The sequence below is a fragment of the Typopeltis vanoorti genome, chromosome 2 (genome assembly GCF_054136105.1).
Source record: "Typopeltis vanoorti isolate ZY-2024b chromosome 2, IOZ_Tvanoo_1.0, whole genome shotgun sequence".
Lineage (NCBI taxonomy): Eukaryota > Metazoa > Arthropoda > Arachnida > Uropygi > Thelyphonidae > Typopeltis > Typopeltis vanoorti.
The window spans coordinates 51,188,359-51,201,573 of NC_143550.1; the positions used below are offsets into that span (position 1 = coordinate 51,188,359).

Consider the following 13,215-nt stretch of genomic DNA (forward strand, 5'->3'; position numbering starts at 1 on the left):
TAACCATTGTAAATGTTTGTAATAAAACTTCTGCTGTACTATCAAATGAAACCAAAACTGTTTAGCATAAATAACATAAAAATCTGCTGAAACATAACCCAAACAGAAGCATATACTTGAGTTTTGCTTACTGTATTTTTGTGATATCATGAAATGCTCATACAGTGAATAGAAAAACAAAACTTGAAACTAATTGCTAATGCAATCATTATGTAGCATTTGTCTTTTTAGAGTGCTGTAAATCAAGACATTAAGAAATACAAATATATGTTGTTTCCAGTTATAAACCAATTATAAACTAAACGACAGCAATAAACTTGTAAACAAATTATGTACTGAAATGTAATTTTAAATAACATATGTATAAAAATTATGCTAAACATCTATTTCATACAAACCAAACTGGATAATATGTTCTGCAAAGTCTAAATTCATTAATTTGGTATTTCATGTTAATTACTAATTTTAGAATTACATTAAAATGAAGATTTTGAAAGTGGTGTATCATATAACTATAAAAACAACAATGTAAAAATCAAAAACTATTGCATTCAATACAAAATACTGAATTTCTTTGTGCAGGCATATTTTAACAATCAAAACAAGTTTCTGCATATTTATTATCAGATAATATCATTTAAAATCTTCAGTGCTTTTTAAAAATAAAAACAGTTTAAAACATACTTGAAATTGATAAGAAAATCAGTACTATTAAAATACTATTCATATTCTTATAAATTAATTTTTGTAATGATATTACACTGCATCTTAATAATAGCATCATAATGAAAATGCTAGCTTCTGGTATCTAAGAAAATGGGATTTGAAATGAGAATAAGACGAATGTAAAGGACATAAATATTAATAATAATGAAATAAAACTTTTTGATGGATTTCACCATCCCATAACAGAAAAAATAAAATTTTCCAGGCTGATATGAAAAATGTTTTCCAAGTAGCATTCAGTGTGGGAGGGGGGGAGGGGTTGATGAAAAAATTAAAATAAAAAACAAAGAATATTTTTTAAGTAGTTACAGAGAAAAAATATAGACAGTGGAAATAGTTTAAGCATATTATGCATACCACAATAACTATGGTATATCTTAATGAAACACAAATATGAAAGAGTATAAAGGCAATAATAATATATTTTCTAACCATTAATAATAATGGTTAGATAAAAGGCAAAATTAATTAATCAGATGAGGGACCTCATTATGTGCATGGGTAAATAGAGATGAGAAGAAAATAATTTCTGTGATCCAGAATTGTATTTAAAAATTCAAGATAAGAATTAGGATGAGGTAAAGTGTGTGTAAACATTTTACTATAAATGCTGAAGAAATGAGTCACTCTCTCTCTCATATTTTTTTTACTCAGGAGAGAATGGAAAATCAAAATAAATCATCTTACTAAGAAGATTTATAGAAAGATGATCAATAGAAACATACATAGCTAGGATGTTAATTTTTATAAAATTTAAACCAGCGTTTCTCGGTTATAACAGTAATGTCAATAATTTCAGGCACATTAAAATTTGGTGACCTAAAGAGTGAGTTAAAAATCTCTCATATGAATCACGGTGATGATTATATACCATCAGATCACAGAATACTAACAAGCAGTTGCAAATTAACAATATAAAACAGTACAATGAACAGTACTCCTCTGCATAACATGACAATTCTCTTGGATGTAGGTGGGGAATGTGTATGATATAGTTTTCAGTATATATGCAAGAATTTATTTCCAATTTTAAATATGATGGGAAAAAAAATTGCCATCAGAATTGTTCTGTCTGGTTGGGAGAAGTCACATTATCAGCTTATGCCAAGGGATTTATGAATGATGCTAGTGGAGTGGACATGATCTTGAAATGTATATTTTCTTTAGAAAACATCATCAAACAATATAAGCTCATGCCTTATATATAATGTCAAGGTGCACACAATATCTACATCATATGCTTACATCTGCATCCTACAGGAGGCACATTTTATCTTTTCTTTCTTTCCTGTTTTTTTTTTTTTTTACTTTGAGGCATAGTTGTATGCAGTTCCTCAGTTATGAACAAACTAGACACACCTTTCTGTTAGATTTTTTTCCCACCACATCCAGCAGAAAACAATCAACACTCACATGGCTCTGATATTATAAGAAATGTACAAACCGAACGTTTGACTGTTTGTGCTGGAAATTCTCCGAAGTGCTAGTTTTTTAATTTATAACATTGCTTATTCAGTCTCATTGATTATAACAACTGTTTACTGCTATCTTCCTTTGATGTCTTTTTTAACCCTAGTTGCTTCTAGTTCATCTTTTTTCTGCACAAAAAAACACTCGCTAAGAAAATTGTCAATGGTTTCATATAAATGGATTTTTACACTAGATAATGAGTGGTCCTCATCAGGATATATCTGAAACAACAAATCTTTCATAAGTATTAAATATAAATTATAGTCTATGACCATATAATTATTCTAAATGTTCAGTTCAAATTAATAGTTGAATACACTATCAAAATAAGTGAAAATATGAAAATCATGTTTAATCATTTTGTAACACCAAAAAACATAATAATAGAAAACAACTTCATGGAAAAGAGTCTCTTCATACTTAGGTCAACTCATGGATCTAAACTGTGGACTCCAAAAGGAAATAAATAGGAGAGTTCAACTTGCCTGGAGTGCATTCAGAAAATTGAATGGCATTTTTCAAAACAATGATGTCCCACTCGGTTTAAAAAGGGTACTTCCAGTCATCACATATGGTTGTGAAACTTGGTCTCTAACAAAAGCACTGGCAAATAAACTAGCAACAACTTGAAGAAAAATGGAGAGGTTGATGCTAGGCATCACATTAAATGATAAGAAGCCAGACGTCACTGACATCACTCTTCAGCGACTAAAATGGAAATGGGACAGATATATATCCAGAAAAGAAGATGAGGATGGACCACCATACTAGTGAATTGGATTCCAAAAAGAAGGAAAATGAGGGTGAGGACATCTTAAAAGAAGGTGGAGTGATGAATTGTCAAATTTTATTGGGGAAAATTGGTCAACCATTGCCAATAACAGAGAAAGGTGGAAAGAACTGGAGGAGGCCTTCGTCCAGCAGTGGACAGAAAATGGCTGAAAAGAAGTAGAAGGAGAGACCATATATTTATTCTAAATGTTCAGTTCAATTAATAGTTGAATATACTATCAAAATAAGTGAAAATAAATATAATGCAGGATCTATGTGACTGCATGCAACCATGTTATGAGCACAGTTTGATTCACTTATTCTGTTTATGAAATATGAACTCAGCAAAAGTCTATGAACAAATATGTTAATAAATGGATTTACTTGAAGAAAACACATGAATTGAAAGTTGCAACTATCTTGGAAAATGAAATTTAACTTAAATTTGTGTCCCTACTTCTAATTAAAACCTCATCTGTTCTATAACTGTTAGAGACAACTTTCTTCCAATATGCCATTGTATCATATCATATATAGATAATAAAACTGAGCTCTTCACTAATGTTTTGTTTGCTATTTTTCATTTATAAATTTGATAATGACAATGGAGATAAACAGGAATGACTTAAATGTTTGTTTATAAAAAAGAGAGATCCTCAGAGTAGGATGGAGGAAATTGAAATTTTAGTCTTGTCGATGGAGCAAGCCAACGACAGAGACCACATGCATGGCCAAGGTGGTTATGAGCCTATATCTACTGGTGATCAGTGTTGGACAACACGAGAGAAGGCCAGGTGTGCAATGGGGTGTTGTTATGGGCATATCGGTGTTTAATTGATCATTTCCTCCGTGATTATCAGTAATGTGGCCGAGCAGCCTAAGACACTGGTTTAAGGCACCAGTCTCTTCGGAGGTGTGGGTTCAAATCCCACCATTGCTAGTCATTTTTTTAGCCTGCTTGGTTTGCCAAGTGGTTAGCATATCTGCTCTCCAGCCAAAAGGCTGCGGGTTCGAATCCCTCCAAGGGTATGGATGTTTGTGATTGTCTGTGAAAATGTGGTGGTGGGTAATAGATGGTGTAGATGATGATGATGGTAGTTGTGGTTTGCTGTACTAGGTACCCTCCCTTGATGAATGTTTGGACTCCTTGGAGGTGTCACATAATAATAATAATAAACTAATGCATGATATCACCTGCAAAATGGTTTCATGAGGCTTTCTTCATATGAATTAATTTATTAACAGTGGAAGACGTGACATTTTTAGTTGTACTCTTTCATTTTCCGCATTGCCTTCTGGTCTATTAAAATTATCTCCTTTATAGCAACTTAGGTTATGATTAAGTAGTCTTCTTTTGTATTCTCCTTCTTCATGTATCTTCCTCAGTGAGAGGGTGCAGCCCATTTTGTTTCTGCATAGCCATGTGATCTTATCCATGATCTTATATCTTTAAGCCACGGCCTTCATTTTTTGCCGCTTGATCCTTTTCCCATAATTTTTCCCTCTAAAACTGTTAGTATCCTCTGTCCTACTGAATCTCTCAGTACATGTCCCACCAATCTCATCTTTCTTCTGATCATTTCCTGTAATAAAGATCTCTGTTCTCATTCTCTAAAGGACATCTGTATTTGTCACATGTTCTGCCCATGAGATTTTCAGTGCTCTCCTATAGCACCACATTTCAAAGGCCATTATCTGTTGTCTTACTCTCTTCTTGAATATCCAAGTCTCACACTTCCATATGTGAAAATTGGCCACACTAATGCTCTTATCATTCTTTTCTTTGTCTCAATACCCACAGAACTTCTGTGCAGATCTTTATTTTTCCAGAAGGTGTCTTTAGCCATGGCTGTTCTTATTTTTATTTCTTTATTTTGTTTTCCATCTTCAGTAAATTAGGTGCCTAAATATTTGTATTCTGTTGTATGTTCAATTTTCCTCTGTCCTATATTCTCCAATTTTCCTGTTTCATATTGTTTATGAATATTTCTGGCTCAGATCTGTTTTCTTTTGAGAATTTCATAAATTTGGTCTTTTTTGCATTTATATCTAATCCAAACTATTTACCTTCTTCAATTAGTAGCTGCAATAATTTGATTAATTTGTTTCTGTTTTCTGCTATTAGAATGGTATCATCAGCATATCCCAGATTATTGTATTTTATACCATTGATACTAATTCCTATTTTTTTCATCACTGTCTCACTATACATATTAAGTAGATTTGGTGAAAGGATAATACAACCTTGTCTAACTCCTCTTTTTATTTTCACTACAGAAGCCTCAGAGTTATTAAACAGCTACATTTTCTGTTTGGTGTAAATCATTTTTATAATCTTAGGGAGTTCTTTCGATATGTAGCCATCAAAAGAAAGAATGATTATGGAAGGATGACATTGATTGGAGGAAATGGTATAAAGATAGCTGTTGCAGAATGTGTGGTGGAGATACTTAATGAGCAGTTCATAAAGATCTTTCAATCTTGTGAATGTGACTTCATGGAGAGATTGAGAGCAGTTGATGATGGGGAGGAGAGACTGACTGTAAGTGAGCAAGAAGTGTTTGGAGAGTTGAGTAAACTAGATGTAAATAAGGCTGTGGGACTTCATAATATATCACCGCGTATTCTGAAGGAATGTGCCAGAGAGTTGACACCTGCCTTGACATATTTTTTTAATACGAGTCTTGCACTTGGTCAAGTTCCTAAGGAGTAGAAGGAGGGCAAGATTGTGCCACTTCATAAAGGAGGTAATCAAACTCAAGCATCAAACTATAGGCCTATCTCTGTATCAGGTGTTGTGGTTAAGTTGTTGAAGAAGCTTGTGAGAACTAGGATCCAGAGTTGGGCTGACAACAATGATAAAATCTTTGATGGACAGCATGGATTTGCTAAAGGGAAGTCATGTATTAGTAATCTACTTACTTATTACAATAAAGTGACTGCTTCCTTGGACAGAGGAGAAGGATACACAGTAATATACTTGGATTTTGCAAAGGCTTTTGATATAGTACCTCATGATAAGTTGACTTGGATATTAGATTAGTGCATTGGATTGGAGGCTGGCTATCTGATAGGTATCAACAAGTTGTGTATGGGGATGCGATATCCAGGAAAAGGAAAGTCGCTAGTGGAGTGCCTCAGGAGTCTGTTTTGGGGCCATTACTGTTTAACTTGTATATTAACGATATAGGTGAAGATGATGCAAAGTTGGGACGAACCATAAAGAGTAGCGAAGATGTTGTGGCCTTGCAAGAAGACTTGAATAAATTGAGTGATTGGGCAAGCAAATGGGGATGCGAGTTCAATGTTGCAAAATGTAAGGTTTTAAAATTTGGAAAACAAAGATGGGATGCAGAATTTATGTTTGGTGAGAATATATTGTTGGAGGTAGAGGAAATAAGAGATCTGGGGTGATAGTGGATAAGGATCTAAAATTTAGGGGACACATTGCCAAAATTGTAAAGACAACACAGAGGCTTCCGGGAATGATGCAGAGGACACTGATGTGTAGAAGTAGGGAGATTCTTGTTCCATTGTATAAGGCTTTGATTAGGCTACACATAGACTATTGTACCCAGATTTGGTCACCGGGTTTTCAGAAGGATGAAGAGATGTTGGAAAGGGTCCAAAGGCGACTGACTAAGGTAGTTTCTGACCTCTGGAATGTTGAGGATGAGGAAAGATTGAGAAGATGTAATTTGCAGAGTCTGGTGGAGAGAAGGAAGAGGGGAGATATGATAGAGACCTACAAGTTGGTAAGGGATTGTTATAAGATCAATGGTGGAGAAGTTCTACAGAGAATACTGAGAGATCAGGAGAGAACCAGAGGTCATCCCTGGAAACTGTATAAAGAGGGTGTGAGTAGGGGAGTGAGAGGCAGGATTTTTTTGTGCAGGGTTGTGAATGATTGGAATGCCTTGCCTGAGCGTGTGGTGTCTGCAAGGAGTTTGAGTGTCTTTAGGACATGGTATGATGAGATGTGTGTGTGATAAAAGGACCTCCCAGATGAGTCTTTGACTCCATGAGGTCTTGGGAAATAATAATAATAATAATCTTAAGTACACGATCTTCTATGTCTAATTTATCCAAGTAGACATAGAACATTTTAATATGTTTTATCTGGTCAAAGATCTTCTGAAAGTCTATGAAGTATATGTAAATGTTCCTATTTCTTTCATTTGATCTTTCTGTTAGTATTTTTATTCCAGGATAGCATTAATGGTTTCCATTCCTCTTCTGAAGCCTTTCTGTTGTTCACTCAATTCACCGATTAAGGCTCTTTCAATTTCTTTGTTAACAATTTTTAAAATAATTTTAGATGCATGGGATATTAGGCTCACAGTTCTGTAATCATCAAAATTTTGTGCATTATTTTTATTTGGAATTGGGATGCAGATAGATGTAAAAATTTCACTTAATTCTATTGTTTTATAGATGTCCTGACTGGATTTCACTAAATAGTTATTATTGCCAGTCAAAGCTTTCAGCAGCTCCGCTGAGATATTATCACACCCAGGGGATTCATTATTAAGAAGATTCTTAATTATGTGTTCTATCTCCTTTCTGTCAGTAGAGTGGTATCTGTTATTACGTTTTAACTTAAGGTGTCGTGAATCATCTATCATGTTACCATTATCATCATCATCTGATAAGTACTCCACCAATCTTCCATTTACCTATTTCCTTATCAATGATTATGTTTCCATCATTGTCCTTGATGTTATTAGACTGTACGTTTTGCTTTTCGATTAAGTTCTTTCACTTTCAGGAATGCTTCTCTGGTTTTGTTCCTATTTTGTAATTCTTCTATCTCGGGCACTGCCTATTTATCCAGTTTTCTTTCAATCTCCTGCATAACTGTTTGATTCTTTTATCCAATGTTTTATATCTTAATCTTTCTTCATTTGCTCCACTTTTCCATGTTCTTCTTTCATCGATAAGGTCGATTACTTCTTGTGTTATCCATGTTTTTCCTTTCTTTCTTTCTTTCTTCTTGTTTATTGATGTGGTTTTTAGCAGATGTTATGATAGCTGCTTGTAGTTTATTCCACTAAGAGGGTTCGTTTTCATTTTGCAACTGTGCAAACAGCAGTTCTGAAACATTTTCATTAAATTTTGATTTTGCTATTAAATTTTCTACCATTTGTAGATCCCATTTTAGGGATTGACTTCTTTGAATTTTTATTGTTTTCAGGTGAATGAATATTCACCTGAAAACAATAAAACTGATCGTAGACTGGTCTTCATCTTCATTAAGACCAGTCTATGATCGGATCCATAGTCAGCACTTGGCATCACCTTTGAGTTCAATATTCTTTTGTATTATGCAAATATATTTATTTGCTTACAGACTGGAAGAGAAGATGTGTTTAAATGTTAATGGGACACTTTTGGTGGATTGAATTCAAGAAGTAATGGATTAGTGTTATTTATTATTTAGAAAATATGGGCTTGTAACTAATGACGTCTGAAAGAAGCATGCAAAGCACACAACTAATAAGTATGAGAATTATCATTGCTTTTAGAAACCAATGTAAATCATGGACTGCATGTCGATTCAGCTGACACCAACATGAGTTTATAGCTAATGCAGCAGTTAAGACTACGATAGGATTAGGGAGATGAGAACAAACCTCTCAAGGGAGACTATCCTGGGTTTGTTATGGAAAGAGTTTATTTTTTTAAGTAGTTTTTTTTTTTTTTAATAAGGTGATAACAAGCTTGAATGCCAAGCTTGGTGTTATGACCAAAAAGAATTTCTACATTTTAAAATTATTTTATTTATTTTTGTGTATAAATGAAAGCCTTTGTGAAGTTATTTTAAATCAGTATGTCAACAGCTGAGGGGAGGAAGCTGGAGCATTCGACCAGAGAAGAATACTCCAGATGTTTGTCCCTGTTCTCTCCTTATTATACAGCATTTGATAGAGGGTTAGATTAATGTTATGATCTCTCTAGATTCTGCTATTACGTCATCACAGCAATTGCTGCAGCAAATTAGTATTTGCATAATTGTTTTACAGGCCTTCATGAAATCAGAAGACGTTGCAAGAAACCAAGCACTACCAGACCATTACTTTTTATACCTTGCACTGAAAACACTCAGTAAAATTCTCAGCACTGGAGTACTTATGAAATGTGTGCCATCTACTCTGTCACACATTTCATTCATTCACCACACAACATGCAGAAAATATCCTTTTTTTACTTCCTTACATAACCCTTTATACAGTTTCTTAACATGGATAGCCTCTCATTTCCCATCTCCTTTTATCAGGACATATATTTCAGGTATGTTAGGCATGTACTGCATATCCTTGGAAAATTCATGAAGAAATGATTTTTTTTTTAGAGAGACTGTTCCAAATATCAAGGCATTCACAGCATGACTGTAAATCAGATAAAACATTCCTGTCAAAAAAAGTGTTGACTACTCATATATGGAGAGAGAAAATTTCTATGCAGTCTGTGAAAGGAATCTGTGTGCATTTTTAACAGCTCAAGGCAAATCAAGATAACTCAGCATACATGCTGGTGCATTCACGACTGAAATTAAAGGCATGTGGGTTATTATTACATCACACCTCCAGGGAGTCCAAAGACTCGTCGAGGGAGGCATCTACTCTACAACTCTTCGTCTCACTCTCCACCAACCTACGCCACTTACCACCAACTACCTCCACTAGCTTTCACAGACAATCACAAACATTCATGCCCACGGCAGGATTCGAACTCGAACTGGCTGGAGAGCAGATATGCTAACCACTCAGCCAATCACAGAAGAAGTAGCTTAGTTCTACTCAGTAGATTATCTGCAGCCGAGAAGTTAAATATAGCTGGTTATTCCTTGTTTCCTGTTAGATAACTGTGCTTTTTTTTAAACTGACATTTATTTTTATCCTTCTCAACAACAGGAAACAGTGTTGAAGATATTTATGTGTAACTTTTTTTTTCAAACCAAGAATACGAGATTAAGTGAAAAATTGTTATTACAGTAAACCAATGTTTACATCCCAGAAATGAAGGATTAAAGTGATGTATAAATAGAAAAATTTTTTCTTAATAAAGAAAATTTTTAATACAGTTTCAATGATTTCTTAATAATGTTGCTCTACCACAATCACCCGCCATAATACCCATCATTTGCCACTGCCTGTTATCCTGTGCGAATATAATTTCCTTATATTTGACTTCCTCCTCTCACAAACTTATTTCTCATTCATATAACCTCTTCTTCTCCTATCTAGATCAGTAGAGCTCCTAAGCTGTATTGACCTGAATTCAGAGTCCTGAAACAATGAATTGCTTCTGCACTTCCTGATCTTTCATTATCACTAGATCTCTGCACAGAAATTGTTTGGGTGTGCAAGAAGTATAACATGTTTATGGAGTGATAGTGGGCCAAAATCAGAGCAGAAGATCATGAACATAGTTACAGAAGTGAGCAGGGTTGTCGGAATGACTGAGTGCATGAAGAACAATGAGTTTGAGAATCATGGTAAGACAGCAACTCCAACTGGCTTTCTATATCATATACAGGGTAACATCCTCTGTATGGGTAACAAGGAGAACGTAAGGATGGTGTCAAGAGGCTTTTGAGGAGAGTGAAAGATAACAGTGTGGTTGGTAATGTAGTTATGTTAATTAGGTGGGATAATGATGAGTCGAGAAGATGAGTAAGGATTTTGAATCATAAGTAAGTAGAGTTGTATGAGGAGAAAGGAGTTCATTTTCTAAATGTGTGGGATGAATCTGAGGGATGGATGGAGCTGTATAAAAGAGAACAGCTACATTCAAATGGATCTGATATGAGTCAGCTGTAGAAACTGTTGCTGTGAGAGAGAAAGTAATGACTGAACCGAATGGAAGATGTGAGAAAGCAGGAGGTACTGTGGAAGAGCAGGAGAGGAAAGCTTGTGAATGAAGAGGTGAGTGGCTTGAGTAAAGAGAATGAAAGAGAAGGAACACAAGATGAATGGGGAGACAATGTGTGAGAAGTGTAGATGATCACATATCCACTCCTTAAACAGGAGTGGATGTAAGAGTGTGCAAGAATGGCCAGAGAGGGAGCATGGTTCTATGACAAGTCCCACTGACCCCAAGAAATGGGGTGGTCAGTTGAGCTTGTTATAGAACCACAAATGAGCTAGTGTGTATGTTTTCAAATGCCAAAAATATTCGAAATAAGGGGAATGAAATAGTAGCACTGATAGAGATGATTCGTCCCAAAAATTTTCAGAATAAGTGAGACATGATTGCATGAGGATGACATTCTGGGAGGAACAGAGATGGAGGGATATGTAGTTTTTTGTGAAGACAGATAAAACAGGAAGGGAAAAGAAGTGTTATTGATGATAGCACAGGAGTTGTGCCCATCTAAAGTGAAGATGCAAGGAGCATCGCTACTTTAGATAGGCATAAACAGTGAATTTGAAGCAGTAGTGAGGTGGAGGACAGTGAGAAGGAAATGTATATGCAAATTGATCTGGCTAAAAAGAAAAGGTTGATCATTATGGTAATATATATATATATATATATATAGGGAATGAAGAAAAGCATCTGAAACCAAAGAAAATTAATTTCTTGAGTTTTTGAGGGACAACTATTTTAGGCCATGCATAACAGGGTATACAAGGATCAATGACCTTGAATTTGATTATGCAGAATGTTATTGTAAATGAACTGTGAAATTTTTCTCTGAATGGTGAAAGGGACCATGAAATGATTACTTGGGTGGTGGCCAGCCATATCAGATTTCCTGTGAGAAAGAGTTATATGTAGAACTCTAAGCTGAGTGAGTATTAATCCCATAATAAATTTAGTTTAATCCTTTATCCAAGTGTGCACCTGAAAGTATCTTCAGGACTGGGGTAAAGTTGTACAACACCCGGCGACTCCTTGCAAAGGTGGAGCAAGCTACCAACACTCCTATCTCGGTATCTCCCATAATGCAAAACACATCTCTTTGTGGATATGTATAACGTTATGCATTAAGGGAAGGGCCACTACCCAGACTAGTTTCGACCTTTATTGAGGTCTCTTCAGTGGGAGCCAGGCCCAAGTGGAGATACCAAGGCCATCTCAAGGTCATCTCAAAAAAAAAAAAAAAAAAAAAAAAAAAATATATATATATATATATATTAATCCCATAGGTAGCTTGCAGCTATATCATGTATTGAGAAATTGGACAGGAAGTCAATGCTGCTTGATCCCTACTCAGAAACTGTCTGGCAGAGAGTTGCATAAATAAATGGTAGATTGCTGTAATTCACCTAAGATGTAATCTCTGATGACAGTTACACACACACACAGGTACTTCCTGCCTTTACTTGGTTCCTGGTGACTGCTCATAAATCGGGAATTTGTAAAGTGGGAGTTATTTGCTTTAGAAATAATGCTATAAGCAAGAGTTACGTTCATAAGAAGGAATACATAAAATGAATATTAAATGATAAGAAAAGAGTTCACTGGTTAAAGATTTACATATTTAAAAATTAGCATAAGAAAAATTTAAATTAGAAAAGATTCTTTGAAAAAAAAAATAGCTCATTTCTATATCGCCGGGTGAATCGGCAGCTGTCAAGGTAGTAGGAGACATCTTTTTTTTTTCAAAGAAGGCCTCGAGTGTCATCTGCTTCATTGATTTTCGCTTCTTTTCATTTAAAACAGGTTGATAGCAAGCAGAAGCATTATTCATTTCATGGGAAAATATACTAAATCGTTCAGAGTCTGAATCTTCTGATTCAAAGATTGCTTATGCTTTTGCGAGAAGCCTTTTAAAATGAAAAACTGAGTTGGAGCTTCATATTTGTTATCTTCTTTGTCTTTCTCTTCTCTGTTTCTTTCTTTCTTGTTCCTCCAATTCAAGGAGATTATTGGGTTCCATAGTGAGAAATTAAAGCAGCTCATTAACATCACCTTCTGAAACTTCCATTTACAACTGGTTAGCCACACCTAAGATCGCTTGAGATTCAAAATTCACAATCTTTGTTGGGTCTTCAAAGCCTTCAGAATTATCATTGAGGATTCCTCTTTTGCAATGTAAGTTCTTGCAGGCATCCATTTTCAAAAAAGGACTGTCTGATCGACATTAAAAATCTGGGATAGCACAATTTAAAACAAAAATTTGCAAAGTGAGAACTACCTGTATATAAAACCTTCATGTATCTGATTTTCATAGTGATCTAATAAAAGTTCGGTCATTATCTAAAAGTTATCCAAGTTGTACATAAATTTTTAAGTTACTGG

General features: G+C 34.8%; 1 protein-coding gene across 3 annotated transcripts in view; it reads right to left on the bottom strand.

The window, feature by feature from the left end:
* Positions 1–800: 800 nt before the first annotated feature.
* LOC150109008 (inactive dipeptidyl peptidase 10-like) overlaps positions 801–13,215 on the bottom strand; it is a 958,620-nt gene continuing 946,205 nt past the window's right edge. For all 3 annotated transcript variants that reach the window (XM_090405008.1, XM_090405015.1, XM_090404998.1), the window contains exon 21: positions 801–2,417. In XM_090405008.1, the coding sequence (XP_090261134.1) occupies positions 2,271–2,417 (147 nt within the window). In that variant the 3' untranslated portion in view covers positions 801–2,270. The remainder of the gene's footprint in view (positions 2,418–13,215) is intronic.